The sequence below is a fragment of the Vanacampus margaritifer genome, chromosome 8, assembly GCF_051991255.1.
Source record: "Vanacampus margaritifer isolate UIUO_Vmar chromosome 8, RoL_Vmar_1.0, whole genome shotgun sequence".
NCBI lineage: Eukaryota > Metazoa > Chordata > Actinopteri > Syngnathiformes > Syngnathidae > Vanacampus > Vanacampus margaritifer.
In genome coordinates, this window is record NC_135439.1 from 14,949,342 (window position 1) to 14,976,730 (window position 27,389).

The 27,389-nt window shown below is 39.4% G+C and overlaps 2 protein-coding genes across 2 annotated transcripts; both read right to left on the reverse strand.

Annotated features, from left to right (window-relative positions):
- Positions 1 to 372: 372 nt before the first annotated feature.
- mdm4 (MDM4 regulator of p53) lies at positions 373 to 8,251 on the reverse strand. The gene is made up of 11 exons (XM_077573827.1): positions 8,072 to 8,251; positions 7,147 to 7,234; positions 6,977 to 7,051; positions 6,644 to 6,777; positions 6,502 to 6,551; positions 6,150 to 6,214; positions 3,758 to 3,854; positions 3,514 to 3,674; positions 3,222 to 3,407; positions 2,949 to 3,017; positions 373 to 2,061 (listed from the first exon to the last, which is right to left on the reverse strand). The coding sequence occupies exons 2-11, from the start codon at positions 7,216 to 7,218 to the stop codon at positions 1,507 to 1,509; spliced, it is 1,464 nt and encodes a 487-aa protein (XP_077429953.1). The 5' UTR covers positions 7,219 to 7,234; positions 8,072 to 8,251; the 3' UTR covers positions 373 to 1,506.
- A 439-nt stretch (positions 8,252 to 8,690) lies between these two features.
- On the reverse strand, positions 8,691 to 26,346 carry LOC144056978 (sortilin-like). Its single transcript, XM_077574152.1, has 20 exons — positions 26,026 to 26,346; positions 19,338 to 19,400; positions 18,365 to 18,438; positions 18,169 to 18,271; positions 17,094 to 17,255; positions 16,912 to 16,985; positions 16,024 to 16,073; positions 15,826 to 15,953; positions 15,096 to 15,240; positions 14,836 to 14,991; positions 13,661 to 13,773; positions 13,468 to 13,570; positions 13,226 to 13,394; positions 12,964 to 13,148; positions 12,710 to 12,899; positions 12,372 to 12,488; positions 12,086 to 12,194; positions 10,831 to 10,943; positions 10,619 to 10,751; positions 8,691 to 10,523 (listed from the first exon to the last, which is right to left on the reverse strand). Exons 1-20 carry the CDS (start codon positions 26,260 to 26,262, stop codon positions 10,509 to 10,511), a joined length of 2,439 nt encoding a protein of 812 aa, XP_077430278.1. The 5' UTR covers positions 26,263 to 26,346; the 3' UTR covers positions 8,691 to 10,508.
- Positions 26,347 to 27,389: the final 1,043 nt, after the last annotated feature.

The following is a 27,389-nucleotide window of genomic DNA, read 5'->3' on the forward strand; positions in this document are numbered from 1 at the left end:
AGGAGAGGACACGGGACAGCTGGCCTGTCATACAATGAATTATTCTTTGGCCGTCATCCACACACACACTCACATACGCAAATGTATATCAACTATCCATGTGGTAGGAAAGCCTTTGACATAGAAAGTGAACATTTTCTAGTGTTTGTCCTCATTGGGGTCGTGTGCGAGTTGGAGCAAATGTCAGCTAGCCTTTGGGATGAGTGCTGAGTGAGGTAATACACCGACGTACCCTGGACTGGAATTTCTAAGAGAGAATATTTATTGTTTACTTTCTAGAGCGACTACACAACTTAAAGACCAACCTTTTCAGTAGTTTTATATTAACTTAGTACTGTAGCTTCAAAGTGAACATATTTCACACAGCAGTCATTCTTAGAGGTTTGAATATATTGTTGACATTTATTGGTCAGAGTGACAACACAGCAAGCCACATTAATTTCATTTGTATTATAAACTCAAATGCTAATTTTCGCTCTCCCCTGCTTTCATTATGGATCTAGTCATTACTATGGACATGCATCCATCTACATTTGCTTTATGTTGTTAGTGCTAATGTACAGCTTGTCACCACCATCACGCAGGACTTATCGCCCCCTACTGGTAGGCAAAGAAAACACAAGCCAAAAGCCAAATATGATTAACTTCACTGAAGCCTGGTGACATCTGTATGTTATGTAGAATGGTCAACGCCATCACTCAAAAAGTAATGTAAGTGTGCAGTTGTTGAAAACAATCTTACAAATATGGTAACAAAATCTGCTAATAGAAACGAAAAATGCTTACATGGCAGTGAAAAGCTCAAATCAACTCTCAGCCTCCCTTTAAGCCTTTTTATTGGCTATAATTGATATTCAGCCTTCTTTAGATTCCAGTTTGATAGCTCTTTAATAGCACAAGTGCTTGCTTTAACTTCAATTTAAAATGATCATAAATAAATCAAATACATCACCATGTTGAGAAAATGTTAAAACTTGTCACATTGTTCTCACTTTACAAAAGAAACAATGACCGTAGGGGTTGATGATATCAATTTGGACAATTAAATGGTGATTGAAAATTCTTGACTTACAAAGGGAGAGCTGAGACGGATGATCGTAATAAGAGCATTGTGGTTCCATCCTTCAGCTTCTACTCACATTTGTGACACACAGCACACTGAAAACAAAACAAAGTAAAAAAAAAAAAAATCTCATAGGTTCTTCGGACAGGCTGAAATCATTTAGTGGGAAACCAACAACCCTTCCACCCCACAAAAAAAAATAATACTCATTTTTCAACAGCACCTTTAAAGAGATCTAATCGTTTTACAATAAGGGCACAAACAGCTGCACAATTTCATAAATAAATATATATCTCTGCTCTTATTGATCCCTTGTGAGAACGTGGCACCAAACAAAACAAAAAAAAAATCTCCATCCGTCCTTCACAGGCGCCAAAGTGCTAAATTGAGATGGTGCTAAAAACATGCACAGAGTGCATGCAAATGAACACGCAGCTGGAATTTTACATAACGAATATCTTGACGACTTTCTGGATAATCTTTCCGCATCCTGGGCAAGGAGCGTGAAACTTATGGAGCCTCCTGGCACACGGGAAACAGGTGAGCAGATGGGCCGTGCGTCCGTGGATGATGTTGCCGTTGCGGGGTCGAACCAGACACAGCTTGCACGGCTCCAGCAGGGCCTCCGGTCGGCATTCCACCTCCATGCCCAGACCCTCCTGACCTTCCCCGCCTAACGCCTGATCGTGCCTGTGGCCGGCGGTGCGTCGACCCGCGGCGGCGGTCGGCGGCAGCGGGCGGTCGGCGGTGGAGTGCGAGGGCAGGATGACCGGGTCCGAAACGGTGCGGCTGCAGTCGGGGACGTCGATGTCGGCGTCGCTGTCGTCGTCCTGGTGGTGCGCACTCAGCGAGCTGAACGCCGGGATGTCGGGTACGGAAAGGGAGTGGGCGAGTCGCGGGACGTCTTTGTACCAGTTCTTGCGCAGGGCCCAGCAGCGCACGCAGTACCGCTGCAGGGGGGAGTTGTACTTCCTGCACTCGCTGCACTGCCACGCGTCCTGAAAGCGGGGAGAGCATAGTCCAGGGTTAGAATTGTTTGGGATTTTTTTTATTAGTTATTTTTATTTATTATTATTAATTCATTAATTAATTTACTATACACATTTTTTAATCAGGTTTGTTAGTTTTTTATTTTTGGAAAAGGCTTTATTTTGGTTTTGGTTTTGTATTATTTGTTTTAGACTTTTTTTTTTTAATATGTGAAGTATCTTTTTATCATCGACATCCAATTATTATTGGTATTATTATTAATTAATTAATTTACTATACACATTTTTTAATCAGGTTTGTTAGTTTTTTATTTTTGGAAAAGGCTTTATTTTGGTTTTGTATTATTTGTTTTAGACTTTTTTTTTTTAATATATGAAGTATCATTTTATCATCGACATCCAATTTGAACGCAATGCAACTGTGATGCGACTCGCATGCGCAAAGAGCACACGTCGAGTGACGTAGTGTCGACTCGCAACGTTTCACCGCCAGCCAAGCCACTGAGGCAAGCGAGTTTTATCATTTTCATATGCAAATTTAGCTGTGCCAACGCTAGCTACAGATTGATGGACTGGTGGACTCGTTTCGCGGACGTGTTAGGAGTTCGATTTATATGTCTTGTCTGCATACATTATGCAAATTCAGCTGTGCAAACGCCCGCACTCCTGGTTAGTGGATTGTTTTCACGCTCGCACCTGGTTGGCTGCTTTCCTCGGCTTCCTCGTGCGTCAGTTTTTGAACGTGCTGTTTACGAACAGCAACTGAAATCGGTCTGACTTATTTTTTCATCTCATGTCGCCAGAGTAGCGAAATTGGAAGAGGTAATAGAAATATTATATTATAAATATAGTCAAAAATGGTGTTTTGAGACGAGCAGAAGAGAAGTTGTGCAAACCTGTGTGGAGATCTCGGTGTCTGTGTCATCGCTGAGACACTGAGACTCTTCGTCTGGCTCCTCCTGCATCTGAGGACACAATCACAACAATTAATTTACAAGACTTCACAGTGGAAATCATTATGAGTACAGGGGTGGCTTAAGATTCAACTTGAATTTGATCTTTTCCCATTGAAATGAACGGAAATGCCATTAATCTGTTACAACCTTTAAAAAAAGTTATGTGTATTTCAATAAGCAAAAAAAAAGCCCTCCAATATATTACACTCTTACCTCTCGATCCGTCTTGTCCTCCTTCCCCCCTGCTTCCTCCTCATCAAGCGGAGTGTCTCCTTCTCCTGCACTTCTCTCCTCCAGCGCCGCCGCCTCCTTCATCTCCACGCTCACTTGCTCACTCTCGCCCTCCGTCAGGAACCACAGGTCGTCCGTGGTGTCCGACACGATGGCCGTGTCCTCCTCCTGCGACGGGGGAAAGATGAGGCATTAGCCAGACCAACTCTGTCGCGCTTAAAACACACACAAGAAAAAATAACCACAAAAGGATGTGACATGGCGGGGTTCGTACTTGGTTGGTGTGAATATCAGTGGAGCCGTTGCTCCTGCGGCTGTAGTTACTGCGGAGATTGCCCAAAAACCACCAGGGCAAGCCAGAGAGATCCCAGTCATCAAGAGTGACATCTAATTTGGGCCGTTTGCAGGCAGAGTGGGGCAAACCTTCAAGGGAGTCTTGAACGGGTTCGGAAAAAGTACTTTGAGTACTTTGAACAGCATAGAGTAAAATCCTGAGCACACACAAACTGTTTATTTACCGTCATCAGGCTCTCGAGGTCGTCTTTGAGGAAAGGTCGGCAGGGGAGGCCTGTCACTGGCAACCTCCAGTCCTGCTTTGACCACACCCCCACACATCTACGAGGGGGAGGAGGGGGGGGCGAGGTGGGAGGAGAAAAAAATACATTAGACCACATAGCTACAACTGGTTTACTTGGAGGATTCGCAGCTCCTTTTCAAGATGGCCTCTGACTACGGGGCTACGTGGAATATGTAGGGTGGGAGACAAGGCATTGGGTAATAACCAGGACAACAGAAGAATGAATGGGGGGTGGAGGGGGGATACATGAAGACGGAGAAAGGAGAAAAAGTTTGCGTGGTTGTCGTTAGACCAGTTTCCGATTGGGAGCTGCGACCCTCCATTGTGAAGCAGAGAAGAGAACTCTGAGACAGACAGAGACAGTGACTCTGTCCCCCATCCAGAGTGGAGCTGGTGGGGCGCACAAAAGAGGCGGGGCCTTCCACCAAACCAGACCGAGGATGGGGCTGTACAGAGACGGTGCCACTCTGTACAAAAGGACACAAACGAAGACAGCAGCCCCGACCGGCCACCTCATCTCACTACACAACATCTGACAGGGAGATGACCAATATTCTCTTATAGACATCGAGTTAATGTGTGGACAATTTAGTAGTGGAAACACTCTTTTATTTGGTTTTAATTAGGGGTGTCAAAATTAGTGTGTTGAGTTCCTTGAATGCCACTATTTTTGTTTTACGCACAATTAATGATCGCCCCTTACTTGGAAAGCCTGTACTCGGGGAATTCCAGTCGCCACACAGCAGACACGTCCACGTCAAAAATGAGCAATAATACATTTAATAATAATGCATATATTTGTGGACACTGGGGTCAAGTTGCATTTTACAATTTAAAAACGGTGCAGACGTTCACAACTTACTTCATGTTAAAAATTAGCTAGCTCTTAATATGAAAAGAAAAATGCACTGAGCTGTCACCAATGTCTTACAAATGCAATTATGCCATCTAGTGGCAGAATGTATGACCTCAACACAAATCAATATCACACTCGTTTATTACTGTACAACACATCTTTTTCATTTTAACTCAACTGTGTGAAATATGAAATTACTGTATCAATAACTAAAAGATGCAGCCATATTTCTATTAATTTAACATTTTCCCCTCTTTTATGTTAACAAGAGCATGAAAACCTGTAATTTGTTTTTGTAAATTTAGAACAGATATAAAATGTGCGATTAATAGTGAGTTAACTATTGAAGTCATGCGATTAAATACAATTAAATATTTTAATCACCTGACACCCCTAGTTTTAATATGTGTAATACCTTATACACATCATGGTTGTCTTGCAGAACTTCGATATTTTTTTACCAAATCGATACTAATGTCGCATCCTCGGTGTTGAAGTAGGTCATTAATATTTCATTTGTGGAATAAGAAATAAGAATAATCCACCTGTTTTCATCCATCACAGAAGGCTGCCATTTTGTCTTGCACTGCCACCTGCCGTCAACTGACATTAACATCAAAGAACCTACGGGCTCACCTTGCAAATGTCTCGTGAACAAAACCAGAAAACAGGTGAGCACATTCGCAAGCTGAGCCCGTGGACACTTTAACGTCAATTTCAGTCGACAGCAGGTGGCAGTGCAGGACAAAACGGCAGCCGCCTGAAATTGACTAAAACGGGTGGATTATTCTGTTTCTTCCACAAACGTGGTATTAATCAGAATACTGCTTAAAAATATTATTGCTTTTTTTTTTAATGGTAATTTTCTAGAGCAAATTGAATTAGTGATTGACCATTATTATAGGGGTGTGTTTAATGTATACTGTAATACAAACTTTAAAGACATGGTGTTTAGCAACTCAAACAAGATGCCTTTTTTCTTTTCCCCATTTTCCTAAGAAAATAAAAACAAAAAAATAGTTGGAAATGTGAGGATTTCATGACCAAAATCGAGCAAGAGTGAAGTCGCAGTTAAAAATGAGCTAATAGTACAGAAAGGGGCCAAGTGGGTTTGAATTCAGGTGGGTGAGCATTTGGCACATTCGGTGATATATAGAGAATAATGGTAAACTGCTATTTGCTTTGGTTGTGAATAGATAACTTGACAATCAGCTGTCAGTTTCCAAACAGAGGTGAGAGCCGAGTTCAACCAACGGCAACATCTAGTCCAGATATAGCAGGTCAGATTTTAAATAGCATCCCCGTGAAATTTTTCTAGTCAGACTTCCCAGTTTACTGCAATGCAGCAAAAAGCCTCCAGTTTCAATCAGTCACCCGTGTCAGTATGAGCAATTTGTACTCAGGTTGCTAGTTGTGTGTAGTAAGGCGAGAACGGTCGGGGGCTCCGTTTCTTCTAAGCACCATGTTTCAGTTTTACCTGACCACGATCTTCCACTCCGCCCTCAACACACTCATGGCCCACAGAAAGATTCTCTGCAGCGTCTGCATTTCAGATGAGACACAGTAACAGAAACAAGAACACCACACACTCCTCACTAAGGCCTTCTTTCCTTGATCTAAGGCCTTCTTTCCTTGATCTGTACTAAAGGCTTGAAATGTTATTATTCTGCTCTGACCCTCAAGAGACACGCATCCATCACAAGCACACTTTTGGATGTAAAATATCCACCATAGTCCACAGGATCTAAACTTTGAATCAAATAGTTATTGAGTTACAATTTAGACAAAGGCAATGAGTCATCACTAATTGACATTTCTGTGGCACTTACCAGCACTACCGAGTATAACGACGTATTTCTTGAGCATTTCATACACTGGGCTGTTCAAAAAAACAAAAGCCACAATAGTGTTAATTTACATTTGCAAATGGCTAGATTTTGAACAAAAGTGATCCTAAATGTTGGTGTGTACCTTGGGTTCTTCACTGAGAAGCTCTCCACTTCAAGCAGCTCTCCTAAAGGGTCATCCTGGCAGTGGACAATGTGCTGCCTCTGTTTGTCATAGAGCTGCTTTCCCATAATGTACTGGCCCAAGTAGTGCATCACCTGCACAAACATAAACAATTAGACACAATGACACTTGCACGTACAGTGGAAACTCACTTCTCTAATCGTGTTTCACTCGGAAAATGTCCATTTTTGCTTCCTGGTAAGCGGCTAAGTCAGCACTTCCAAATATGGGCATGCTGGCAACCAAACATTTCACATTGCGGCATGACTCTCTTACGCTCACTTGACAGCTAACCTCTTTGAGTGTGAAGACATCTTCCTGGGCTCCAGCAATGCGCAGTATTTGCAAGAGTGGGGCCTTGGGTTGGACCTGGAACACATTTGTAAAAAAAACAATAAAAAAAAACATGTATGTATAATACGTAAACATGCAACTTTTACATTGATGTTGTTGATCCAGTGTACCTGATTTCCCTCTCCAGGCAGGGCCCTGATTGGTGTGCCTGAGGCGGAAGCCTGGGCTGATAGGGAGCTCATAGTAAACTTTTAGTAGCTGAATCAATCAGAATTGAAAATTGGGTACGCGTTAGGATAGTGAATCACACATACCAGGCCAACTCACTCCTAAAAATCCACAAAGTCTCCTTACAAATGGACACATTTGTGATAAAAGCAAAAGAACAGATTCCGTATTTTTTGTGTGCGTTTTTTTTTTTTTTTTTTTACAAAACGGTTGTAGGACATGCAAAGGCAGGTGCCTCGACGGCGGCAGCCATGTGGCATTTGCCGCAACATTAAAACGAAAGTGACGTATAAGCTGCCTAAAGTCCGAGACACACGCCACTGCCGCAAATGGCGCTCGCCCATTCTCAAAATATTTTTGAGCACCATGATTTGCATGAAGCTAATCAAGACGATACTTGATTTTTTGTCACGTGATTTAAAACTTTGACAATCACTGACCAAGCACATACAACAATCAATTGCTTTTGTGTTTTTTACGTGTACTGTGGACGCTTTTTATAACCTACTATTGTCCTTTATCTAACAGAAAACACATGTATACAAAGATAGGGAACGACTGCATAAACCAATAACAATAGCTCTCGTCCTGTGATAAAATACTGACATTTGTAGATATGCAGCGTTAACATTACACAGTTGTACCCGATTTTTACCGCGACAACAAAGAACGTAAACAAAGCAAAAAAAAATGATGCAAGTTAAAAATTACAGCTACCTACTGCTGCATGAATTACTTTATCAATAGTTATTTTTGAACGGTTAAAAACCTGCCGAACGTTACTAACAAGCCTGTCAATACATGTAGCTAACATTTAGCCTTATGTCCCCTTTCCTGGACCATATGTTGGTTTGAAAATGGCCTCACCGGTATGAACTGACATCACTTTAAGGCCACTACTTTGCTCCATCCGTAATGTAGCTTAACAACGCAAATCGACATTTTTGATTAAAAGATTGAGTCCAACTCCTGGGTTTCAGACACTAGCTAAATGGAAGCTAATCAGTTAGCTTAACTGCATTTCAAAACGGACACATTTCCGGAAGTACTGTTACGTTGAGGAAGTAGCGCCGCCTAGTGTTCAGGAGGCGCAATTTTCGTAAATTCTAATCATGTTATTGCACGGTTTCTTTTAGTAAGCCACTCTTTGATCTAGATTTTAAATGTAACTATTTTGTTTGTAAATGCTTTTAAATGTTGTACGTTTAATTATGCGAAGTTGCCTTGCGTGTGAAATGCGCTAAGATGCCTTGTCTTGTGTGGCGCGAGGTATGGGGTTGCAAATTATCCACTTTCAACTAATGTGATTCAAATTGATTCATCAATTTCCATCATAATTTTCATCTATTCATGCAGGGATAGCGCTATACCGGCACTAGGGGGCGCCAGAGCCCCGTCAGAAATGTGTAGCACCAGTAAAGCGCCTCAGTGATTTTATTTTAGATTTTAAAATGAATGAAAACCAAAAACAGAGCACAAATTAATCTACGTGAAAGAGACATTTAATTCATCAATACTTTCATTAAAAATACATATACAAATGTGAATGAAGCTCTACTATGAGATACTTTTAATTCAAATACTTTTCATCCATGGTCCTATCACAGCATTGTCCAAAAACATGACACAGATTAGTGACTCTCACCTCAAATATACAAAAACAAGAGGAGCATGGTAACATATATGTATGTGGCAAGAATGCATTTTTTTCACAGATGCGTATACAGTGCAAAAATATTAATCATGATCTCCAGTAAAAAGCTGTTGCGTGTATAGAGACATCAAGCATGTACTGTTCTCATACCTGACAAACATTCCTTGAGAATATGCCTATTAGTTCTACAGCGAGTAGCTTATCTGCTGGGATATTAATCACCTCTGCTAGAGGAGACAGGCTTTACATTTTGCCTGTAAGTTACGTTTCAGCTCTTATTACTGTAGAAGATGCACACATAAAAATACTGGATGAAGCGGTGTATATATATTGTAGTAACAAACAGTTGAGACTTGCTTATTTTTAGTACCTGTATCCAACTTAATATGACACACGACGTGGGGAAATATAAAAATATGGTGTATTTTATTTAAAAATAATTTTCAAGTAAAGTTTTTGAGTTAGTATTACTTTCATGTTTGTTAATTGCTGGGCTAGGGTAGATTTATCTCTACAATTAGAAAAATGCAACAATAAAAGTGCTTTGGCAATAATTCAAGTCTTTTGTATTCACTGCACAAAATGGGGAGCGAAAAATATCTGTAACACTGTGATGCTTCACATTGCCCTCCCTTTAAGAACAACTGTAGACCATTTGAACTTTTTCTCCAAATGTCATATTGACTGGCACACCAGGATATTTTTATTTTTTCTATTCAGGATGGTTCACATCACTCAAAAATGTTAGAGAATATGAGTAAATTAAACAAAATATTTGTTAAGCATAATACTGGACTAATGAAATGTTATTCCATTCTCTGTTTTGCCTACATTGAGGGTGCTTTTTTGTAAGAAAGAAAACATATATGTAGTAGTTTTAGCATCATATATTACAAGCAAACAGTGTGCACAAAAAGGTTGATATCTAAAGTGCGTCCCCCAATGTGATGATTTCAAAAGCTTTAAAAAAAAATGTCAGCTGTCTACAGTTGAAAAATCATGACTCAGTGGGAGAGGACATTAAATGCTACTGCTCACAGATGTTACTTGATGTAAAAGTGCTTGTTTTGAAAAGGAAAAAAAACAGCTTGGATGTGAACATGAAAAATAGTATTTAAACATACCAAAGCCCAATTGAGGTGACTCTGCAAAATGAAATGTCTATATGACTATATTAATTGACAAGTTTTAAATGTAGAATAAAAAAAAAAACATTTTGAAGATGGCAAAATTAAATTATATTCAGGATTTTCTTTTTTCAGTAGCTGTATTCTATTACTTGATTGTTCTATAACACTGTAAGCTAAAACATCTCAAATTCCTCTGCAGTGCATTGTCAAATGCCAAACGCCGTCTCCGAGAGCACAATTTGACACTCCGACGACCTGACAGAAACAATAAAAGCTCTGCTGGAACGTCAGAGCTTTCCTTTTGTTCTGTGCTGAGTTTTTGCCCCATACCCCTTCCCACGTTCCATTGATTTGTCGCTATGCTCTTGTCTTGATGGGAACCTCAACCATGTGATAATTCAACCCACTGCTGTCGCATCTTCCGGCCACCAGGGGATAATGAAAATTGAGAAGCAGATGTTAATCAGCATGTGGGAGAAGCAGGCATCAATGCAGATTGGAGGGGGTCAAAATGTCCAACCTATTCCAAGAGGTCCTGTGAGGAAAACAATCAAACTCCAGAAACAGTTTAAAAAAGAAAAAGAAAAGAAAAAAAGACCTAATAGGAACATTTCACATTGTCTGAGATACCTGATCTGAATCCTCATTGTACTGTGCTACATGTATTCCTGTTTCCATGTACTGGGCATCAACATCATCAACACCTTCAATTTTGTTAGCTTCAGCGTGTTCCCTCATAACGGAGTAGCGGTGCACAAGGAACCTGACAAGGACATCAGCACATATCAGAAATGCAGGAAAATATTATTTAATGGCCTGTAGCAGAGATGTAGCTGACTGACCGTCCCCCACAGACGTATTTCTTGATCACCCAGACGCCCACAACAGCGCTCATCAGCAGCATGGCTATGACAACCACGGCTGTGATTGCGGCATTTGATGAGCCGCTTTCACTCTGACAGAAAGGAAGGAACAGAATGTGAATGTTGAACTTTTAATGGCATGTTGCTTAAAACTTAAAAAGTCGGATTTAAGAAAATTTACTGTATTTCTTCATTTAGTTACTGGTGGCTTTTAGTTAGTCAACTGCAGCGCTTTGACATATAATTTTTTTTATTAGCGGCATGGTATTTATTAAGCAAATACCAGACATTCACCAAAGATAAGACTTTTTTTTGAAGGGATGCCATTAGAAGTGAATTTTGAGACTAATTTGGAGTAAAATGTGCTGTATTTTCATTTATTTTTTGCTCACAAATAACGATAATTAAATAGGGACGTTCGTCGTTCCAGACCTCATTTAATTTTTTCTTTCAGACCAATACAAGTATTTAACAAGTAGTCACCCATAACATGAGTACGAGTATAATTTTTTTTTAAACAACGACAGATAATAAAAAAAAAGACCTATATATCCCAATATACAATTAAAACAAAACATACATATAATATGCATTTTAAAATATGTAATCAATACAATATTTGAATTACATTGTCAAACTGGTATATCGTAATATCAGCAAATAAATTGTTTATGGTATGTAACTATTGCACAAAAAAAGGTGCATGTACATGCTGCAGATAAATCATGACAGTATTTCAATTTGAAATAATTAATTAACCTTAAACATTTTTTGACAATAATGTGTTATATGTGACCTCACTAGTCTAAACATGACATTCTGATTAATATTACATTTGTGGAATAAGAATAATGACGCAAAATCCAGCCATTTTTATTCATCTCATGGCGCGGCCATTTTGCCACTTGCTGTCGACTGAAGATGACATCACAGTTGCTCAGGGCTCAAGCAACGACCAATCACGGCTCACCCGTTTTCTGAAGCTGAGCTGTGGTTGGTTATTACCTGAGACCTGAGCAACATTGATGTCATCTTCAGTCGACAGCTAGTGGCAAAATGGCCGCCCCCTGAAATGGATAAAAACGGCCTGATTTTACTACTTAACTCATATTCCACTAACGCAATATTAACCAGAATACCATATTTAGACTAGTGGGACTGCTTAGAACATATTATTGTTCAAAATATTTGTGGGGGGGGGGGGGGGGTTGACTTGAAAATGAGTGGCACCAACCAGAGAAAATGGATGAAGAGCATCACTGGTGCACCCCTTCCTCAGGTCAGTCTCCTTTCTGACAGGCTGGAAACCGCCAGCACACAGGTTCCCTGGAATCTTCCGGTAACTTATAATGCGGACAAACATACAAAATTAAAAGTAAAACACAACTGAGCCCGATGGTGAAGTTCTGGTATTGTCTTTATTGTCCAAGCAGTAATGTTTTGCAACCAGGACTGCTGTTTAATTATGCTGCTGCCTTTTTGTTTTATTGTTTTAAAAAAAATCAGTCATAGATTCTCACCCACTGGTCTGCAGCTCCTCTGTGGTTCCATTGAGACAGAACTCTAGAGGATGGCCCTTCATCTCCTCCTGCTCCACACACTCTGAGCTGTTCTCAGGTCGGTAGTATCCGAAGTCACTGTGGGACAAAGCAGAGTCAAATGTGCTTCCATTCTCAACCCCATTTTAAAATGTGCCGTAAGATGTCACAATCGCTATTATCAAGAAAAATACAGCGTCAACAAGTGAAAAGAGAAGATGACTACACTCAGGAATTGACAGGACTTTTTTGGGAGTGGTAACAAGCACCAAACCTGGGTGTAAAACATGACTTTGTCCATAGGTGGCGATGCACCGTACCATTGATAATCATCCAGTGTGCAGGCACAAGGAGACAGACGCTGCCTGCCACTGAACTGCCTCCCGTTCCAGCAGGCCGAGTCTTTCCTCAAACGTAGGAACGTCTCCTTGTAGCCTAACACACAGCCGTCATTGGAGCTGTCAGGGTCGGCAGAGTGAGCCAACCACGGCACGTAGTCCTCGTCAATACCTGCGTGTACACAAGTGGTGTATAAAAACTTTGGCCCGCACACAACTCCCTTCTTATAACTCACAATCTCGGGTGAGGAGATTCCTGAAGTCGATGGTGATGACAACCCACTTGGTAAAGTCATTTCTGTACCCCCACAAGCTGACGTTCAAGGAGCGTGAGCCCGGCTCGCTGTCCATTCCGCTGAAGTGGAAGCGATCACTGGTAAAGTTATACGTGCGCCAGCATCGTCCTTCATCGGTGGAAAACCTGTATTGGATGGAGGCGGACCTATCGTGTGACAAAGGCTGCAAATGACTAAAAGTGCCGCACGGCATCCTCCTCACTTGATTTGATTGACGGGGAAGTTGGTGTGCTCCACAGCCACGAGAAGAGCCCCCGAGTCCAGTACGGCATAGTGATGAGGACCGGTGAGCGATCGCATCCACGAGTAGCCACCGTCGTCAGATACATAAACGTCAGGCAGCGTAGTCGACTCGGCATCCCCCACGCTGCCTGAAGAGAGGAACGTGTTACGGAACACTATCGAGAAAGAATATTCATTAAGTTCTCTGTGTTTTTTTAATACCATGAGCAAGAATAAGGCCCACTGCACTTGGCTGTGAGAGTGGCAACATGGGGACGTTCATCTTCATGGCCGAGCTGTAAGTGGCGTGGATGTGGAGTCTGCACTATAAAGACACAAATGGAAGTGGAACATGCCGAGTTGGGTGTATGTGTGCGTTATAAGGGCTGTGCTTGGATCATTTAGTTTGTCTCACTCTGTTTGGCCTGTTAGTGGACGTCTCAATGTCGCAATGGCTGTTTTGTGGTCGACGCAGTGTCTGCCATCTCGCTCCTTGGTCAAAGGTGATCACCGTCTTGACTGTTCCATCTACGGAGACGCAAGTTCATAATGCATGTTGAAGTCTATTAAATCAATCCATCCATCCATCCGAAGCACTTATTAAAAACTGCTGGGGGAAAAAACGGGTGATTTTTCACCATTGACAGATGTCTGTAGTCTACACTGTGTCATATTAATAATTACGGTCTTCAGGATTCTGACTGACCAAAATTGTATTTATAGCACTACTAAATAAATAAATCCCCCCCCCCCAAAAAAAGAATCATCAATTTATAGCACAATTCATACACCATATAACTCAATATGCTTCACATACTGTAATTAAAAACACAACATTTAAAAGCAGTTAACAGCGTTAAAGAGGTTTTCATAGAAATAAAAAAAATGCTTACTAAAAATAAAAAAATAAAAAAGAGAATTGTTGAACCAACTTAACATTCAACAGAGAATTGTTGAACAACTTAATAAAATTTGTAAAAATTTAATTCAAGTGGCCAACAAATGATTGAATTAAACTAATCCAAAGTAAATATATTAGATTTAATGAACTCATAATTAATTAAACTTAATATATATTCACTTTAGATTAATTTAATGCAATCGAGTACCCCTTGAAGCAATTTTATGAAGTTGGTCAACAATTCTGTTTAATTTAAGTTGGTTCAACAATTCTTATTTTAGATGTTCTATGCAAGAAAAACATTTTCAAAAACATGATTTTAAAAAGACTTTAGTCACAGGCATGGGAAAAGAGCATCATTTTTAACCTGCATTTACACTCCCTGAATCAATTTTCTTTTTTATTATTAAAAATATACCAGCAAATCAGCGGACCGTATTATACACAAACACAGAGAAAAATGGCTTTTTATGTGCGAGTCAAGATTTTACAGTAATTATAAAAATAAGATATTTAGTTCAATTAAAAGCCCAATCTTTAATGTTCTTTAGGGAAAATATTTCCATTTTGGGGGGGGGGGGGGGTTGCTAGAAAGTTATATAAAAGCTTCTGTACGTTTATTCATATGTTTTATAGACCGTGCAAAAGGCAGTTCCCCAACACTCCTCCCCAAAAGCGCTTTGGCTTACCCTCTGTGAGCACGCTGGTCATATAAACGCCTCTGAGTGACGCAATGGTGGTGAAGTCAGTGTCGCTTCCTGTGGTGGTGTAGAGATGGCGCTCTAGAGACTTTGAGAACACGGTTCCTCTGTCATCAGACACATATACCGTTCCAATCCCTGAGTCTGGGAGACACACGCAAATACAACATTTGGATACTATCCTATGTTGAATCATTCTCGCTCTGTCATTGCAACGTGATATTATTCATCAGCAACGTGTGCCTGACCTCCTGGGTCATCCACATGCATGAATATCATGTTTTCATTGGCTGCCAGGATGGAATAAAATTGTTCGTGGTTGACTGCAGGAAGCTGAGCTATGTTCCATACTTCTCCTCCATTCACCGAAACGTGGATCATGCGCTCTGTGTCCTGATTTTTAAAAAAAAACAAACAAAAAACAACAACAGCGTAAACAAATCTGAATGGGGCCATATTTATCCACATTTTCCACACGCGCACGCACACACAAATACACGGCAACTCGGTCAGTGTTAAATTTCCAGTGTTGGATCAAAATGAAAAGCACCTTGAGGGCCTTGTAACGAGGAAAAATGCTACCAGCGTAAAATGTACTTTGAGTTACATTTTTAACACTGACACTAGTGCAATACACTCATTGGTGAGTTAAGTGTAGTTAGGCAGAATTAAATTTTTAACACTGACACCAGTGTATAGTTCTTTCAACACTAGTCAGTGTTTACCATAACTAACTATACAGTGTTGGAGTAACACTGGTTAAGTGTGAAAAAGGTATCACTGTGAAAAGTGTCAGATTTACACTCATTGGTGTGGACGCATAGTAACACTTTTCCCGTGTTAAATTTAACACTCTCAGTGTCAATCTAACACTGGCGATGTTTCTGTGTATTGTTAAAACCTTGCAAACAGCCATTGTCAGGTAAGACAAGAACTTGTGACACTGTTGACAAAATGGCAGATACTGCAGATGCTCACCTTTCCAGTCATGATGGAGGCAAAAAGAAAGCGTCCGCCCAGTACGAATGAGAAAACTCTAGTTGCGATCGTCTGGAAGCTTTTGCCGTAGTCTACCGTTTTCCTTAACTCCAACATTCCTTTGTCATCTGGCAGATACAAGGTGGGCTTATGAAGCTTTCCTGAATGTGTGTGTGCACGTGCAACTGTATCACTTACTGCATGATCCGTTGTAGTTCGTCGTGAAGTAAATGCTATTCTTTGCGCCCCTGCAACACGAGAACAAGGAACAGTGGCTTGTCAACATTTTGCAACATTTGGCAGTTGTGTATGTTTAAATCAGAGTGATTATATTTGTGGTTTCTTGGCGGCAAATAAACATTCCAAAGTGCTGTCTAAATATAAGCAGGGGAATGGGAACCAGCATTTTTTTGGAGAGTGGGCTGGATGATCTCTATAAATTGCAAAAAACTGTTGCTGACTCATGACTCAGTCTAACGGAAGCCTCTGTTGCCTCCCTTGGCAAACTATTTAGGGGCCAAAATGACAGCTGCGGTCAGCCAGTGCTATCGCAATGCTCCCGCAATGCAGTGAATACAACCACAGGTTGACGCCACAAGCCCACGTTAACTGGGGGTGCACAAATTGTGTGCAGCTGGAAAAACAACACAAGACAAGAAACACATAAACACGAAGATACAAGAATGTCTCGAGGAAACCGACTTAAACAAGACTGACGCGGTGTCAGTGATTGGATGATTAAAAAAATTTTTATGTGGCTTTAATGATTCTTAATTAAACTGACAAATATATACTAGACAACTGAAGTGTCTTTTTTGTCTTTGGACTGACAAAACTATACATTAGGTACATTTGTACAATTTAGTGAGCTCAATGTGCGAAACAATCTGCCTTGCAAGGGAAGCAAAGTACAAAAGCAATTCTCAGTTTTCATTGGCATGATCAGGGAGGTATTCATTTAGCAATGCTCATTATTGTAGTGCACTTGTGTGTATAACTAACTATGTTCTGAAGAATTGTTGATACAGTTTAAGCTCGCTCTTGTTTTCCTCCTATTACGTGTACAATTTAGAGGACAATTCTTACCATCTGACGAGACAAACGCTGTCATGAATCTTCCGCCAGGTGGCACCAAAATCCTCCGACAGCCACAAATCCCACTGGCAGGAGTAGAAATATATCATTATGTAATAAAGTGTCATCTTCTGACTATTATTTAAAAATAACTGCATTGATCCAATTGAACAGCTTGACATGTTTGCTGCTACCCTGATGCTGAGAGTCAGAAGTATGTTACAATCTCCACGGTTGTACAGCATCTGAATGAGGGGCTTAAAGGGCAGTTCTGACGTCTCAAAGGTCTGGCCGAAGTTCCGGGAGCGAAATAATCGAAATCCCCCAATTTCGGACACGTCAGCCGTCAGGATCACCTGAAAGAAAATATGAAAGAAAATTCTTTCTTTTTTTCTGAAAGTAAAAAAGATTTTAGATGGTTGGGTTAAGTCATGTAAATCCTTATAACACAAACCATTAGTTTACATACAACATACAACTACACTATCATAACTTGGTGGTTAATTTGCAAGCTGCAGTTAGTTCCATTCATTTTCTACTACTTATCGTGATTGGAGTCACGGGTGGGGTGAAGCCATCACAGGGCATTACTTAAGTTCCTTCTAGGTCAAATAAAAATCTCACTGGTGCCAATTTTAAGTATTTAAAGTGGAAGTCAACCCCAATTTTTTATTTTATTTTTTTACAATATGTTCTATGCTTCCCACTAGTCTAAATATGGCAACAACAACAAAATCATGGTATTCTGGTTAATACTGTGTTAGTGGAATACGATTTAAGCAGCAAAATCCAGCCGTTTTTATCTATCTCGGGGGGGGACGGGGGGGGGGTCATTTTGCCACTTGCTGTCGACTGAAGATGACATCATAGTTGCTCAGGTCTTAGGTAACAACCAATCACTCACAGCGCAGCTTCAGCAAACAGGTGAGCTCTGATTGGTTGTTGCCTGAGCCCTGATCAACATTAATGTCATCTTCGGTCAATAGCAAGTGGTAAAATGGCCGCCCCCTGAGATTTTGCTTCATAACTCACATTTGAAAAAATATATATTAATCAGAATGTCATGTGTAGACTAGTGAGGTTACATATAACATATTATTGTCAAGAAATGTTTAAGGTTGACTAAGATCCAACACAAGTGCTTCATCAAAAACGTTAATAGAAGGATAACGTTTTGACAAAGTGTCCAATAGTTAGTCAACCTAGATTGCATGTGATATCAGGCTCCTTCAAAATAGCAAAATAAACAAAAAAATTTAGGAGAAGCACCTTGCCAGAGTGATCAGGGCTGACAGCAATGCCAAACTCTGTCTGGATGAAGGTGTGGTTGATCAGGTGGGTCACATCAGTGAACGTCTTCCCGTAGTCTTCACTGACACAGACATAAAGTTGCATTGAAATTCATTCAGTTATAGAAAGGGGGTGGGGCTAACTCTTGAGTGACCATATTTAGTGTAGCGCTCACCTCCTGTAGAGGTTGGACTGGCCAAATCGCAACATGAACAGAGGCACTTGGAATGTGGTCAACACCAGAATCACCTGGCAGGGGAGAACATTAGTGAAAAATCATTATCAATGCAAAATTTGGAGGCAAGATGTATTGTAAGTGGTGTGGGAAGGCTGAGTGATGGAAACAAGTCAGATGATAAGAACTGGTAATAGAAAGTTAAGTACATTTCATTGTACTGTCTCAATTTAAGTAGCGCATATGTCTGCGTCCTGGCTGATCAGCAAAGGATAACTAAAGTGACCACAAGTGAAATGTGCATAGGAATCTCAGTTTTTTTTTTCTTCTTCACATCAAGAAACTCAACTCCCAAACCAGCACATTTATCTCCCTCTGCATTTCCATCAAAGTTACGAGCAAGTTCACCATTTATTGTTTTACGATACAGTAGGTAGCTTCTGTTTACAATGGATGGACACTTGACAGTTAAGAATTAATAGTTTAAGCCCTAACCCTACCCTTAAACAATGATCCCAAAACACTTTAATATTATTATAAACTAATTTTACTGTTACACTTAAAAATATAATTGTTTATAAAAGATTAGATTATTTTAGAAAAAAGCATTGGCGATGCCTGACACTGGTGTACATCTTGCATCCACAACTCATAAAAATATAAATGACTATTTATGACCTATTACTTATTAGCCAGTATGCAGATAAGAAAAAAAAACACGAAAAGGGGAGTTTGTGAATGGTGAATCGCAAATCACTGTATCATTTTATTTCATATTGTCCAGCCAACAACTTCATTTTATAATTTTATGACTTGTAAAAAAAAAAAGAAGCTAAACTCATTCAAGGATTTATGATGGCAACAGTGTGACCCTGGAACACAATTCATTTTATACAATTTCAAAATCTAAACTCACAGAGATTGAGCAGAATTGTGATCAAATCTAAAAGTTCCACTGTAAGCACAGACTCACCCCCGTTTCATCTCCCACCCAGGCAAGTGATAGGGAGCCCATGGTCCTCACTTTAAAGTTGAACTGCAGAAATCAAGAAAAAGTAAAGATATGAATGTACAGTCATCATTTATGTAAATAGCTCACGTATGTGTAAGAACTAGGGAAGGGCAAGTACCGATACCAGGCACAGGTACTCGCGACGGTGGCCGATAGCAGTATCGGCTGCCCTATTGTGGAACTAAAAATTTGAAATTAGAATTGAAATTTGCCATTAATTTCTTGTAATTTTAATGAAAATGTTTTACTGTGACATATGTTTTTCTTTTGGCAGGAAATTTTATGTATCAAAAATACTGATGGTATTGGTACTTGCCACCACACAAGCATTGAGTACCCATACTGGTATCGGTCTATAAGAAAGTAGTATCGAACATCCCTAGTAAGAACATGTGTGTACATTTTCCACGATAGCCCAGTGAGAATGCTCCTGACTGTACAAAGCAACTTGGCTCTATACATGTGTTAGTGTGTGCGTATGTGCAAACGTGTGTGTGCGTGTGACCTACATTCAGCTAAATGACAAAGCCGCAGCCAGACAAGGAGACAATCGGTTATGTCCCAAGCACAGCAGCAACACAAACGCACACACATGCTCCGCAGCAGGCTGCACCAATTACCATTACGTTCTCCAGGACGAATGTAAACGTTTACAATTCGGACATTTAGTCAAAGAGGATTCATAGTTCTCTGAATTGTTGCATAATATACAGCTAATGACCATCTTGACAGCAAAAAACATCCCCAGTTTACTCATCCAGAGTTGTGTTCAAGTGTGTGGGGATTCAAGCAACAAATCTGGCAATGATCCAATTTGGGGGTTTTAGCAGTAGGAAGTTGCCCTCCTCCTTTCTTCTTTTTTTCTGGAGAGGCAACAATGTTTATAAGGTAGTCGGGCACTATAAAGCCACAGGACATGTTCTGTCTGACGGAAATTGCCTGCAAACCGGCCAAGTGCAAAAGTGTGCATCACTCTTACACATCCCGCATCACACATACACTGATCACATTTTAACAGTAACAAATGGTCGGCTCAAAACCTTACAATGCATGAGGTCAATGTCACTATGCGTAGGGCTACAACGATTCATCAAAATAACTTGTAATAAGGAGAACATTCAAGTTTGGATTTATGTCGAAAGCATGACACTTTAGACTCCTCCTAAGTTGACATCCAAACAGGACAAGAAAATGCATAATAAAAGACAAGCAATAAAGTGAAATGACTGTCCCAAGAGAAATAAACTGTTTTTTTTAACCACTCACAAAACTGATGACATGACTTATTAGGCAACTTTGTAAATTATCGCATTAACTAACTTAAAAAGTGTTGTCGTAAATTCTCACTGACTAACAACAAGCAATTGTGTTACTATACTCAGATCGATCAGGACTGGCCATCAACTGGCCAGTGTTTCAGTATGAATAGAAAAAAAGGTCAACAAAATTGAGGTGATTATGATTAATAATGTGGCAATATTAATTATTCAAACATCCAGAAATCAGTTTGTACAGTTTGACTTTTTGAACAGTACTTTATTTATTTTTTCTTCCTATGGCTAGAAGCTACACTTTGAATACAGAAAATCTATGTAAGGAGGAGCTAACTAGAAATTTGACAGATAATGGGCTGTGGCTTTTCATGGCTTGTAGTAAACCCTTAAATCTTTTACGCAAAATCATATACTGTAATTTCTTTTTTAAAATGTATTTCACTAAAAAAAAGAAAAAAAAACTTCTGCAATATAAGTTGGCCGCACATCTGTCTCTCACCATCAACAACATGGCTCCGAAAGTCATTAAAAAAAAATATATATTTTATTAAAAAAAGTGAGCTCAAATGTAAACCACTTGCACAACAAAAAACTTCCACGTTACATCTTGACTTTTCTTCTTTAGCAATGTTCCTGACAGATGCTTTCACACCTGTTTTGTGTTGAACCAGCGAGCACTTGGAAGTCTCCATGGACTAATGCTGACTTCACCAGCTACAGTTTGCCGAAAGCCAAACAATGGAAATCTCTGACGTGCTCGCAAATGAGCTTGAATCCTGCCATTTCAGTGCTGGTGCTGTACATGCACAAAAAATGCCGGTACACTTGGCAGTGGGAGGGTGCCCGCTAAAGTCGTCCTTCAGAGGTCGGACGCTGACACAATGAGCTACTTGTTCCTGCTCCCTCCGAGCGTTGACCTTTGCGCTCCGCCAATGTTTACGCACATAAAACATCAGAAGAGGAGGTCAAACACTGGCCTATGATCTAACACACCAACGCTCTCAGGTTGGACCACATCACACGAAGCGAGGACGGGGTGCACTTGTGTTACATCACACAAACTTTCTGCATGAACTACAAAATCATTCCTTTTAAAATTCACTGCAAAGCTTGTTTGGTTTCATTCTCAATTGATGAAATAATTTTGAACTATATTAATTTTGAATAAAATACATTTAAAAAAAAAAAACAGGCTAGGCACTAGCTAACATTAAAACACTTGTGTATGTATCACATTTGTTTAAAAAAAAAATCCGCATTCATTTAACCCATCAATCTAAATTTGAATTGTTTTTGTTTCTATTTGGCATCAAATCTCAAAACAGGCCTACACAAACAAACCGTAACATCACAACGTGATGACCATTAAATCAGATGTGATTTACATAAAATATGTGCTGAAATCTGTTCAGACTGAAAAAAAAAATGACATCTTCCATTAGTCACTAAATATTAAGTTAATAAATGTAATATATGAATTGGGTGATCATTTATTTAATCCACCCCGGAGAAAGTGAATAGTTATTTAATTATTCTTATTGTAGTCTTTAAACTGCAAACTCGTTGAAGGAATCAAGTGCACTCCATTTTGCCTCAACTGCATCAAGACAATTAATCAAGCATAAATTCCAAATTAAGAAATTAATGAAATTGTAACTCATTCACTGCCATTGACGGCTATAGACGTCAAAAATAAATTTGAACTATTTCTATTAGTTTTACACTTTTTCCACTTTTGTTAATAAGAGTATGTAAACCTTTTAAAAAAAAATTACATTTGGAACAGATATAAAATTTATGATTAATCGGGAGTTAATTATTGAAGTCATGCGATTAATTATTTTTTAATTAATCGCATGACTTTACTAGTTAACTCATGATTAATTACTAATTTCATATCTGTTCTAAATGTACAATAAAACAAATCTAGCTTTTCACACTTGTTAACAAAAGTGGGGAAAAAATGTTAAACTAATAGAAATAGTTCAAATAATTTTTTGACGTCTATAGCCGTCAATGGCAGTGAATGAGTTAAGCGGTATGTGATTTCATGTAATTCCTGTAAATGTTTTCACATTCGCTTTGAGGAGAAATCTCTACAAGACATCCTTTCATTGCTTCAAAGGATGAACTTGGAGCCTGTTTTGCTTTTTCTTTGGCTTTTTGTTCTGCTTTCGTAATTCTTCCAAAAGATGGCCCACCATCCTGCATGTCGGACGTGCAGGTAAGACTATCAATTCTATCAAACAAACAAAAAAGACTTTTCTGAACTCGTTCTCTTCCTCGCAATCTACTGCTTTTCTTGTTGCTCCAACAGCTGGCTGCAACCCAGCTTCACCTCTCCGCTGTTTTTTGTCCTCAACATTTTTCAGCCGGAGGGGATCGACGACAAGGGTTGGAGTGAGAAGACGAGGAGGCAACAACAAAAGGGGAAAACGCCAGTTAGTAGAACAGTCAGTCTTTTTAATGACACTCACATGAAGCAAACACTCTCGCTCTCAGGATAAAATGACACAAACTTCTCAACAATAGAAACTACCCCATTGCAGGACTCATAAAGATTATTTGATTTCATCTTACAGTATTTAGTATAATGTCCTCTGCTGTCCATGGACCCTTTTTAACGGAGTTGCCAACTTAAGTAACTTTGTCTATACAGACTTTTGCCAATATTCAGATCACTCCTTGACTCTTTTTCCCCCCCATAAAAGTGATAAACTACACTGGGGGGTGGCAAAAAACACAAGTAGAGTCTGTGTGTACTCCTTCCTACAGTGAAGAGAAAATGGGAATTATCCCGTCCAGGTATCCATGACTTCAGCTTTGGCGTAGCAGACATAGCTTGCTCTGGAGCCTCAAGCAGAAACGGCTAAAACTCGGATCAACTGCTTGAGTTGAACAAAGATCCAATACAGACTAGAGCCAACATCAATTTATGAGTCAAAATCTTCTAGATATTGTCAGCTCAAATCCAATTAAATCATATTCCTGTGACTTCCCTTTGCTAAAAACAAACACTGATCTCTTTGTCCATGTCACAATCAGATGGAAAAATAAACATTTTTATGAATTTGGAATTTCTCTTTATGTTAAAAATATCTATTCACCCTCTTGGGGCTGCTTTACGATCAGGAATTAGAATTTAGAAGACCAGAAAATTGCCATTAATTTTATGCAACTGTAAGGAAAAAAACTACATTATGATATATTGGCCCTACTTTAAAATGTTGTCATTTTGAAAGGGGTGCACAATTTTATTTATCAAAAGTAATCATACTGGTATTGGTCTGAAAAAAAATATGACATTGAACATCCCTAGTAAATCAGTATTCTTAATCTTATTATGAAATTTTTGGTGGGTTTTTTACATGCATCAATATTAACTTTGGTAGTTCCTGTTTAACATTCGCATTCGCTGTTGTCAAAATTACAGTTGTACTCTTGTGGTCTCCCTAATTTGTTGGAATTGAGAGGTTTCTGGGGTTGGTGAAAGATTCTGGTTGTTAACCCGGTGGGTAGTGATGTCTGGTCGGCGCTGGATCTCACTTTTCTTTCTTTTCTTTGATCCTTCCTCGGGTCTCCTGACACCCTCACGACTCTAGCTGGATTCTGAAGTATTTGGTTTAGGTGAACGGTATGGAATTTTTAATAGGTTTTAGGTGAATTAATGAGCACACACACACACACAAAAGAAAAAGAGAAGAAGAAAAAAAGAGAGAGAGAGCAATGATGATGACATGTCGAATCGGTAAGATTACCGAATGAACAATATTGAGCTCTCTCTCAAAAAAAAAAATTAAAGGAAAAAAGAAAAGAAAAAAAAAAAAGAGTACAACTGTACATGTACAAAAGCTAAACGTTGCTAAATGACAAAAATGCTAGTGTGAATCGTCACCAAACTGCACATGCACATCTCTACTCATGTCAACTTCAACTTCGGAAAATATCAAACCAATTGCCACAGCATGGAGCCCTTTTCTCCCTTCTACAGTTTACATACCCAAACATATGAGCACAACTATAGGGTAATGTTGACTTTTCTTTCAGTAATACCATGATAAGCAATAAAAACACTCACAAAAGCTTGTGTAAGTGGACGTGTGCAGCACTGATAGGGTACCATTCAACCCAAACAGTGAGTGGACGTGGGAGTGTGCAAACTTGGCCAATTATTTTCATGGTCAATGCCAATATGTGACCCAGACAGACACATTGGTAATAGAACTCTAGAACTCACACACGCACACACACACACACACACACACACAAGAAAACAGGAAGACACAACAGCCGAGTTGGTCCTAAAATTCCTCTGGGCATGAAGGCTATTCAGCTCTCGCTTTCCTTTGCAACACAGATGATGTGTTTGGCGTTTGGCTCAGTGAAAGCAATAATGAAGGCGCGTGTGATTGAAGACCGAGACTGTTAAGTTGATCTTGGAAGTACAACGAATACCACCATGTTGTCTTTTTGTCTCTGTCCTTCTTCCAAGAGCCTCCAATTACCAGACTGCGAGAACATTTGTGTTGTTAAAACTCCATGCACCATTTCTATTTGGCTGCTAATGGATGCGATCCGGACCAATGGCCTACATACACTCACTGGCCAGTTTATTAGGTACACCTGCACAATTCAATTCACACCAATACAAGTATTACATTTCCAAAAATAAGAATTATTAGTTTAAATTGACGCATCGAAAGTTAATCACAATCCATTCCGTGACACTGGTCTGACTTTTGGGTTTATTTTATATCAAAACAATTTTTCCACAGGATCATCTTTTAGTTCAATTATCTATGCCAGCGATGTAAGGTAAAGGTAAATTCCACTGATGTGTAGTGACAAGCAGAACATTAGATGGCAGAAGGTACCACACACACACACACTCTTACCACTTGAGGTAGCACTGCTGTCAGTGTCAGCCGATGAGGATATAAACAAGGTGAAGAGTGATGCATTTTATGACAACGATGAAAAGGTAAAAATTGTAAACTACATTAAATTCTTATCAATTACAAGATGACATGTTGATTTTAGAAGTTTAATTTTCTAGCTAAGAAACCTCCAGAAGGTTTTTAAGGACTTTATCTTGCTCATGAAATGGGTGATTTTTCCTAAATTCAGACTTTGTTGTTGATGGCTAAAATTAATATTCAAAATCGATGCAGCCAATGGATAACGAAATGAGCATTATTTACATTTAAAAAAAATAATTGTGGACTTGTGCAAGTTTGTCTAATGTTGTTAACTTGTGAGTTTATAACTTTCGAATACATTGCAAAATAATGGACTTCTCTGCTAGCGGTCTAAGCATGGTAAAACACTCTCGGCGGATAATTATGGCTGTTAAAAAAAAAAAGTGGTGAACTTACAGTGTGGGTGTTGTTTAACAGCGTTGACTCGACTCCAGGAAAACTCGGGCATGAGTGTTCATTCAGTCCTACCGCGCCGCGTTCCGACATCTGCAACTTCTCCCAAATGTGTCGCTCCTCATCACCGCTCAACTCCCTCGGCCGCCTGGCCACAAACGACTTTTGTCCCGCGTGGAAATGTCTCGCCAGCGCGCACGCAAACAAGCACAATGTGAAAACGTAAGTTGCCGAAATCATTTTTAAATTGGCTCGCCAGTTTTGTTGGCGCTCACTCACGGTGCCGCATTAAATCCCAAACACTGACTCCTCGTGCCCCCCTCATCCCCCAAAAAGTATCTTTCATTAACGTCCCCTCCACGGAGGCGCGTGATTGGTCAAGACGAGAATAACCTGCATTTTCATTGGATGGCATGACTCTTCCTCGACTAGATAATATCAAATCTTTCTTGGGGTTTTAGCGCCTCTTAGTGGTCTATCTAAACCAAACAAGCCTCCATAAACTTTTCCCCTGCTTTCTTTCTGTTAAGTTTCCCCCCTTTTCTTCCTACGAATTTAACGATTCCAGGAAGCACTAAAAATGAAGTACTCTGCAAGGGACCAAAAGTCCACAAACTTTAAAAACTCCCTCTGATATTTTGGGGGGCATATTACACAGATTAAACAACAAAACTTTCATCCCGAATTTATGTGCAATTTTTGTGTTCACACTACTTTGAAGTACAGTATAGTTTAGTATTACTTGCTAAAATGGCGAAAATGTAGTCCAAAAAGTAATCAAATAAGCATGTACTTTATTTAGTTTTTTTTATGGTATTTTGAGCAATTAGAAATAATCCAATAAACAATTTGTATTTTTTTTTATATCTCTAATTTATCTTTTCTGACATTAAAAAAAACATTTTCATAGTATTTGAGATAATTTAAACAGGTAGTGCATAATACACAATGATACCTTATTTAAAATCGTGAACTTTAAATGCCATTTTAGTTTTGGATTCAGTCTGCACAATATTAGATTGCGTAATAGGCTTACCTATGTCTTCACTGAAACAAAAGATAGCTGCATTTTCAATTTAATCAAAACACACACACAAAATTGGAGATGCGTGCTTAATGTTGGACAACAATGACGTAAAATACTAAATTCTGCAAGCACTTTTTCAGGATTGACCGAGCTTGAATGAGTGAAGAGTGAGAAACTATTAACAATTAAAAATAATATCTGTCCAGCTTTTTCCACAAGAAAGGCCTGGCCTGTTGGCTTGGCAAACAGAGACATGAATGGAGTTGCTTACTTACTTTCCAAATTTATCCTCACAAAAAGGTTAGCTAAATATTATTGAATGTTAACATCAATGGCACAA

Bases quoted from the DNA above. Each gene is read 5' to 3' on its own strand.
- mdm4 (XM_077573827.1), bottom strand. From the start codon at position 7,218: ATGAGCTCCCTATCAGCCCAGGCTTCCGCCTCAGGCACACCAATCAGG. The intron at 3,408-3,513 runs GTACGAACCCCG...CCCCCGTCGCAG, and splicing joins CTGATATTCACACCAACCAA to GAGGAGGACACGGCCATCGT. The intron at 2,062-2,948 runs GTTTGCACAACT...CCCCGCTTTCAG, and splicing joins ACACCGAGATCTCCACACAG to GACGCGTGGCAGTGCAGCGA.
- LOC144056978 (XM_077574152.1), bottom strand. From the start codon at position 26,262: ATGATTTCGGCAACTTACGTTTTCACATTGTGCTTGTTTGCGTGCGCG. The intron at 13,774-14,835 runs GTAAGCCAAAGC...GCGTCTCCGTAG, and splicing joins GACCAGCGTGCTCACAGAGG to ATGGAACAGTCAAGACGGTG. The intron at 10,944-12,085 runs GTTGGTGCCACT...CCTTTCTGTCAG, and splicing joins CTCTTCATCCATTTTCTCTG to AGTGAAAGCGGCTCATCAAA.